Source organism: Dermacentor variabilis, chromosome 9 (genome assembly GCF_050947875.1).
Source record: "Dermacentor variabilis isolate Ectoservices chromosome 9, ASM5094787v1, whole genome shotgun sequence".
Classification (NCBI taxonomy): Eukaryota; Metazoa; Arthropoda; class Arachnida; order Ixodida; family Ixodidae; genus Dermacentor; species Dermacentor variabilis.
This window is the reverse complement of record NC_134576.1, coordinates 61,062,561-61,071,453: the sequence shown is the minus strand read 5'-3', so window position 1 is coordinate 61,071,453 and position 8,893 is coordinate 61,062,561. Positions and strand designations below refer to the sequence as shown.

At 41.5% G+C, this 8,893-nt stretch overlaps 1 protein-coding gene across 1 annotated transcript in view; it reads left to right on the top strand.

Annotated features, from left to right (window-relative positions):
* The first annotated feature begins 3,727 nt into the window (after positions 1–3,727).
* Positions 3,728–8,893, top strand: part of LOC142558022 (cytochrome P450 2J4-like) — a 92,208-nt gene continuing 87,042 nt past the window's right edge. The window contains exon 1 of the mRNA XM_075670189.1: positions 3,728–3,822. Within this exon, the coding sequence (XP_075526304.1) occupies positions 3,733–3,822 (90 nt within the window). The 5' untranslated portion in view covers positions 3,728–3,732. The remainder of the gene's footprint in view (positions 3,823–8,893) is intronic.

Sequence of the window (8,893 nt, the reverse complement as noted above, 5' to 3'; positions counted from 1 at the left end):
GAAATCGTCTTTCTAGTCACGAAAGTGTTATTGCTGTACAGGAGATTTTGCAGAAGCATGCTAGCAACCGAGTTATTCTTATGGGAGACCTCAATTTAGCTGATATTGACTGGAATACCATGCACCACACTTCACTCTCTTCAAATTCGCTCATTGATTTGATGCTAAATTTCGGGCTTCATCAAGTAGTAACCTCTCCTACGCGAACACAAGGAACAAGCGCTAACATCCTAGACTTAATACTGATTAGTGACAACTCCCCCCTTGATCTACTGAACTCGGAGATCATAAATGGTATCTCAGACCACAACATACCAAAATGCCAGCTGCCCCTCGGATGCACTGCAACAGCCAAAACTAGTGAAATTATTGTCCCTAATTTTGAAAAAGCAGATGATTCCGCTATACTAACCTATTTAGCGCATGAATACTAAGAATTTTACGAAACTGCCAACGAAAGTTCTGTCCACGTTAATGATCTCTGGCTTCATTTCAAGCGTATCGTATCGCACTGCATGCGTCATTACATCCCGAAAAAAAGTAAAAAATCGAACAAAAAAAATCCTTGGGTAACACGCGATATAATTCATGTCAAGCGCATAATAAAACGCTTGCGGCGTAAGATGAAAAAGAACGGTGCAAGTACACAAACAAAATCGCAACTCTCCCGCGCTGCCGACGAGCTCAAGTTAATGACGAAGCTTGCGATGCGTATATATTTCAATGAAACATTGCCTAACCTTGTGAATCACAACCCTAATGGCTTCTGGAACTTTTTCCGCGCACGCCCCGCAACGACACCAGATCGTCCACGCGAGGAAAAACTGGCACTCGCTGATAAATTTAACCAACACTTTCAATCAGACTTTACTAAAGATGACGACACGATTCCATATTTGCCACCGTCATCATTTCACACTATTGACACATTAACAATAAACGACTCCGGAATATTTAAGCAGTTACTTGAGTTAGACGTGAAGAAATCAAACGGTCCAGATAACATCCCCAACGAGTTCTTGAAAAGATATGCTGAATGTAATAGTAAATATCTTGGCCTTATTTACCGCAAGTCACTTTCGACGGCAGAGCTACCTGAAGACTGGAAAATTGCCAAAATTGTACCGATTCATAAGTCATCCAATACTAACCTGCCATCTAACTACAGACCAATTTCGCTTACCAGCACATCATGTAAAATTTTGGAACACATTATTGTCAAACACTTAACCGCATATTTCGAAGAACATATTCTAGTAGATGTTCAACACGGTTTTAGAAGAGGCTTATCGACAGTCACTCAGCTAACAGAGGTCGTACACGATCTTGCTTTAAGTATTAATAATCATAATCAAACTGACCTACTTTCACTAGATTTCAGTAAAGCGTTTGATTGTGTGTGCCATACTAAACTAACTGTCAAAATTACAGCTGCGATTGGCAATGGACCTATTACTGCATGGATAAAAAACTTTTTATCTCACCGATCCCAATTTGTCATCATCGAAAACATCCCATCTGCTCCGGTGCCTGTCACATCAGGGGTCCCACAGGGCTCAGTAATAGGTCCGCTGTTATTTTTACTTTTTATCAATGACATTACAAATAACATTGATTGTAAAATCAAACTGTTTGCAGACGACTGCATAATATACAGAGAAATACGCAATCACCAAGATCAAGTTCTGCTCGATAATGCACTACCAAAAATAACCGAATGGTGTGATAACTGCCAAATGACCATTAATACAAACAAAACGGTTTCCATGACAGTAACTAGAAAAAAGCACCCATAGTTTTTCCACTACACACTTAACAGCAGCCTCGTAACTAGAGTTCAACAGCATAAGTATGTTGGTTTAACAATAACGTCCGACCTTAACTGGACAGCACATATTAACAACATTACTTCTTGTGCATTACGAAAACTCTTCTTTCTCAAAAGGTACCTGCGGTTGGCACCAACTAACGTCAAACTTTTAACTTACATTACATTTGTGAGACCTGTCCTTGAGTATGCTAATGTCGTATGGTTCCCGCACACTAAATCAAACATATCTAAACTGGAAAGGATCCAGAGAAAGGCAATTAGGTTTATCCACCGAAAATACCGGCGCTGTGATTCCCCTACTCTTCTTCTAACACAGTCAGGGCTTGCAACTTTGGCTGTACGAGAAAAACGAGCTCGTCTAAAATTTCTGCATTAAATATTACACAGCCGACTAAAAATAAATGCCTCTGCATACGTTACCTTTTCTGAATCCCGCGTACTTCGTCATAATCATGCATATACACTAAACGAGTTCCTATGTAATAACGATACTTTTCAGTCTTCCTTTTTCCCCCGTGTTGTGCGCGAGTGAAATAACCTAGATGCATCTGTAACTAACACAGTATCGCAGTCTGATTTTGTTAAGTTATTAGAAAACGAAATAATTAATTAGGAAAGAATACATCTTACGCATATATAATTGTCAGAACCCCCATTTTTTTAACTGTAGCGAAACGTTTACCCCCTTTGTTTCTTTCTTTGTTTTTGTAACACAGTAATAATCCTTACGTACATGTAACCTGGCGTGTACTATTTCTGTGAGTTTCTCTTGTTATTCATATTATTAGTGTTGTAAAATTGTGCATTGAACCTGTTTTATGTATTTTCATTTACATGTTTTCATGTTCTTACCATTCGGTATATAAGCCATGAAATGTATGTATAATCATATGCCCACCTGCTATGGTCTCGATATGAGACTGGCAGTATTGTAAATAAATAAATAAATAAATAAATAAATAAATAAATAAATAATACAGATACAATGCATTACCATATGTCGTGGCGCTCTTTGGCCATAGCTACCTATGCGCCATTAAATCATCAAAGAGGATGAATGTAAAGCCTACGCGCTCTCGAGGCGTTCATCCAATTACTTGACATTATCATTAGAATGCTTTGTTCCTTCCTATTATTTGTTTTCTCCCACCAAAGGTCATGGGTTCAAATGTCTTAACTCTACCTTAATGAACTGTGTGCTAATTAACTTCGCCCTAATTAACACAAGTCGTGGATTCCACTCGAACCAAAGGTGGAGGGTTAGACTCCCACGAAGGGTCGTGGGTAAGAGTAGCTTAATTAACTGTGCATTAGTTAATGTCGCCTTAATTAACATGGGAAGTCCTAAGTACGACTCTCACCAAAGGTCGAGGGTTCTGCCGCCAATTTTGTGTCACTGAATTTTGATACCATAACTCCGGAGTGGTCAAATTTTCGACCCATGAGTCACCTAAGGCTCTCCCCTGAACAACAAAAAAATGCCGCAGCCTCCGCTTAGGCTTATATTGGAGTCACACTGTGCGTTTTCGATACCGATCAAGCTTCATCGCGATTAGAAATAGCGTACAAAGACTGCAAGTTGGGCAAGTTCCTTTTCGCATCGTTTATAATGGATAAAAGCGCGCTGTCTAGCACCAGTATTACCCAGAATTCCACCCTTATTCAGCGGCAGGCGATTGTGTATATCGCGCATAAAAAATAAAGAGCGTGAAAACAAAAATGCGGTACATAAAGCGTTCTATCCTATAACGCACGTTGCTCTTCCTGTTGCGTGTGATCAAAAACAAAAGAAGGAAAACTGTTTCTGTGTCACACAAAGTGACATTCACTTTGAAGCAACTGAAAGCAGGTGTTTTGTGTTACCTAGAGTGACGGCACTCTACCGGTAACCGGCGAAGTACATGGACATTTCAAATTTTCCATCACACAGCCTTTGGACAGCCACAGAGCCTTTGGACAGCCGTAAGATGGCTTGCATCGCCAGCATCTCGGTAAGCCTCCGTCTGAATTAACATTGGCCCGATAGGAAATTAAATGTCACTGGGAACATATTCGTCGTTCGCAAAAAAATTTTTTATGCGCCAAGGTCTGGCAGCCGAAATGTGGGCCGCTAACGTTCCCTTTGAATATGAAAAAGTTCTTGTTATAGCGAGTTATATTTCTAGCCTCCATTTAAACTTTGATCTTCTTGGTCGTATATCTACATGCGCTTACCTAACATATCTATTCAAGGCAATTTAGTCTTATTTTTCTCTCTAATTTCGCACATGCACCAAATTCGGTTTTAGAATATGAGTACAATGGTACGCTAGGTAAGTTGTTATTGTTGCATCGTGGGAAAATCGGTTGATGTGAGTGTCCTAAAAACCTTACTTTCGCGTTCTTTCTTGCGTTTGTCGTTTTACTGCTAGATTGAACACAGCAAAACATTCTGTCCTCTAAATGTGTGTCTATGAGAACCTGCATGGCTCGGTTTATGTTTCATGTGCTTTATTACAAACTCAGTGTTATTAATGTGTAGCAACGGCTTCTCTATGCTGTACTCAAACGTTATAATGCTTGAAATGCTTGGGATGTAAAATATATATGAAAAGAAAAAGAATGCTGACGCAGGCTTTACAACGGTTACGCCTCACACAAAATTTAGATATGCATCGTAAAGGCTTCGGTAAAATTTCTAACGTTACTTAGACTGGCGCGTATTAGTTTCTATCTTTTGCAGAAGGGAGAGAGACGCGGAAAGAATAGAAGAAATGGGCGGACCGATCCAAGATGTCGCTGTAATAAAATATCAAATGCAACATTTTATCCGCTAGTAGACGAAACCGCAACATTAAAATGTTAGGAGCAACGCGACATGCTGATTTAAAAAAGAACGACGCAGCATTCTAATTTATCGCAATGTTTCTAAGGGTACGATGAAAAATTATCAGCAGTTTCTTGAAATAATATGTATAGTGGCAGATGCATATTTGAAGTTTCGAATGCGAATGGAATATTAGTATTCTTAGTCATATTCCAAAAGTAACTATTCGGTAGTTTCGAATAAATGAAGCTAGCCAAACATTTCGCAACAACTGACTGTTCAAGTCTTCATTCTGTGCTCCGTCTGCTAAATACAGTATTGCAAGTTATCAGAAGTGAACAAGAAAACGACAAAGGTTATCGAAAAAATGCAGAAACAGTGGGCAGAACGGGTTTTCTTTTCGATTTTCACGCAAAAGCTTACGTAACAATCTGAGGGTATTGGTTGTAGTCTGTCTTTTAATAGTATTGAAACTCTATCCACGTAGCATTTTTATCTTTCACGAAACGTCCAGAGATGTTTTTCCTTCAAATTAGCGCTTTTACTCGTGCTTCCGGTGCATAAGTCCTAGGCATCTGTTTTTCCGTTTTTTAGCCATAACGTCTGATATTTTTCGGCAACCATTTATTTAGCGTTTTGTAAAGGTCTATTTCATACAGCAGGCATTCATCCTTGGAAGCCTTGTTTACAACCAAGCTCTAAAGATGATGAGAGCCTATTCGCGCAGTTTTTATTGACGACTACTCATCCTGTGTTTAGGTCTGATTCTTTATCCCTTCAAGTAAATTTTTCTTTTTCTTAGTATAGGAGTGGTACTTACAGCAGAAATAAGTATTCCTGCTGTGTAAACGTAGATGCAGTTCGATATTCGATTATTACTATCAGTATTTCAATACGTATTCGAAAAATTTGGTATTTGCCCACCTCTAACTAACATCCACTTTCTCTAAGATCAGTAGTTTTAGCCACACGCAGAGGAATCGTTTTACAAAGAACGTAAAGCAACAAATGCTTCCGAAACAGTGGTTGATTCCCATTCAAAGTGGAAACTTCACTCCTCTTATACGTCGCGCTGGGGTCGTCTGCGTCAGCAGGTGTTCGGTGTGTTGCGACACCACAGACATGGGTGTCGGACCCTCCTGAGCTTAGCCGCGCGGCCTTACCAATGTCCGGGAAAAAGTAGATCCTGGGGGCTGAGCCAGTGCCCCTCGGCGCGTCCCTAGCTTCATAAAGGCGCCACCCCCGTGACAGACACGCCCGGGGTCGCCCCCCTCTTCCTATACACCTCTTCATTCTTTCACTTTCGTCTCTTCTTTACATCGTGTCCTGCCTCCTCTTGCCTTCTCTTCAATTTAATGGCGGCTAAGGTGAACGCGGTGTGAGGTATCCAGCCTTTGGTGTGTTAGATTAGGTTACAGTGAGGATGTAGGCTCGGTGCATACAATTGACTCTTCGAGGGCTTCGTAGCGTCCCCTGGTAGCGTCCGTGGTGGGCGGCTGCTATGGCTGCCTGAACAAGCCTGAATCTGCATCGCTTAATCTTCATTCCCGGAACTACCCCATCGTCCTTCATCAAAAAGAGGACGCACCAGTGAAATATTTGCTGTACTGAATGACGCGAAAAAAGAAGTTTCCGCGGCATATCACGTGTAAATCAGGGACAGCGCCTGCGCTAACAAAGTACCGGTGGCTACTACTGGGAAAGGAAGCGATTTTTTTTCGATCGCCGCTGCCGTTGCTATCGTTAAAGGCGTGCACGCGCGCTCCGGCTTCCTGCTGGTTGGACTTTCCGTTTCCCTTTATGGGCACGCCGTTTTGCCAGGAATGTGAACATTGAGCCGCGGTTTCTCTCTTTTTTCTTTCGACCTTTTTTGTATTTCATCTTTGAACACGCAGTTTTCTGGTTCCTGTACGAAAAAATCGCCAATTTCGAATAGGAATCGAATGTTTTCTATTCTCCTTGGTCTTTGAATCCAATAGTCGCTACCAATAAGTACGAATATTATCACGTGGTGGTGACGTTGAAGAACACAGTAGCAATGCTGTGAAAGACAAAACTAACTTTTATTGGGCGAACCGGTGCCCACAAAAAACAGGCTACACTTATAGCAGAGCGATGGCGGCGAACACGGTCAGCGATCGTCGAAAATCTGATCAGCGGGTCAAGCGTGTCGGCTTTTTTACATCAGTCATCGAATGCTCCAGAGTAATCGTTGGGACCCGCGTGCCTTCCACAAAGTTCTACATTATTCGCGTCGCGCACACATGCAATCATATTACACAAGGTTCGGTCACAGTCAGCGGATGGAAGCATCGATAACATTCCAGAAACTCCCGATACGTGCAGGCGCGCCCTGCGCTGTGCGATAACATTTGTTAGGCGGTGAAACGTGTCGCCCGATAAAGACAAACAAGTACCCGTGCCAATATATTTCGAACATTTTTCTAATATTCCTAAAACTAAGCTACGAAGAAATCTTCCTTTTAACGGAGCAGGCTGCATTGTCCAGGGAACGGGACTTTTCTGACTTTAGAACGATCAGTTACACTTTCCAAGAAGTTGCTGTATATGCGAACAAACAGCTCATTTATTCCTAATGGCTCATATTTGGTGTTAATAAAGAGGGCTTCATAACGTAAAATGTTATGGGAGAAATTTGGTGATGGTATTTATTTATTTATTTCACCATCAACAGCTTCTTGTTCAACATTATTCATCAATAACCACTTCCCCAACTGGCGGTTGTCCTGCAGCACCCTAAAATTCTGTGCTTTTCAGGGTAATTCAGTTGGGTTCACTTACTTTTTACTCACAACTTCCCGCTAAGTGCCTTGTAGCAAGGCAATCACACCTGCAATCAATACATTTTAAAACAAGGTCTTCCTTGGCGAGTTCAAATCACCTTATGATTCGTTGGATGTCTGTATGTAACCACTTTCTCCTCGTAATTCGATTATTTGAGGCATTGTAATGTGTGTTCGACAGCGAAAAGGCGTCCAAATATAGCTTGGAATGAATAACACGAACCTGATTAGCGTAGCGGTATGTACGGAGCAGTATTAGGCAACCTTCCTCACGATACCGTCGCCATCACCTGTCCATTATGACTTATTAAACATGTCTAAGCATCTTTTGAACTGACACATCGTCGTAATAAATTCGCTTTAATTGTTTCTGTTATTGCTCATTATGCGACAGCCCCTCGTGGGGTTCTTAGGAAAATATAAATGAAATGAAATAATTTGAGAAGAAAGGCCGAAATAAAACCCAGATGACCTCGTGGAAACTGCACGCGCCTAAAACCGGAGCTGCAAGTGTGGCTTTATTTAACGAAAAATGTGGGCCGATTCCGAAGGCAGTGTTGTCTAAAAAGGACAAAGGTAAAATTAACAAATGTCCAGTAAATGGCAAGAGTAGGTCGGTGCTAAAGAAGTGCAGAAAGGTGTAGGTGAAGTTGAAGTGACTCAACAGCGGTTGGCTTTGAAGAAATAAAGACCAGGTCTTCTGGGGGACCGTCTCTCTCCTGCGAATAACGAACACGGAAAAGAATGGAAAAACCTGCTTTTTCGATGTGAACCGCTGTTGACTCACCTTTCTTATAGGTGTAAACGACACATTACAGGTATTGTAGTCCTACCTATCCACGGTACACACGCACAATGGAAGTGAAGAATATCTCTCTGCATACGGTAGAACGAAGCTGCAAAGGTAACTCATATTGGTTTCTGAGAAGAAATAGCCACAATTGAAGAAAAATTCTAACCGACCTGGCGTTCAAACTTGGGGCCCACGCCTCTATAGGGTGGTCGCTCGACCTTCTGGGCAAACCAGAATGCTAGCGGGCCATAGAGCGACGTCAAATTTACGAGGTTAAGGATAAAAGAAATGCTATCCTTTTGCGATCACTTTCGTGTTATTACTTTAAACACACCCTAGGGGGTGGTAGGGTTACACGAATGAAAATATTAAATGCTGTACAGTTTGCTACGACGCCTTACGCAAGGTAACTGCTGCTGTGAAGTCAGATGAACTGGCGATGGCCGGGATGTCGTAACCGATGTCGTTGCAGTCTGGCTGCTCGATGAAAAAAATACGAAGGAACTCGCCTCACGATGAATGTCGACAGTAATGCGACTAGCATAGTAGCAATGTAGTGATATACCCTATTCCTGTAGTGACAATAAAACTTTCGTTGCTTCGTGTCTGCCACAAACTCCGATATCGTCCCACTTTGCACTTACTTATGCCAATATTAC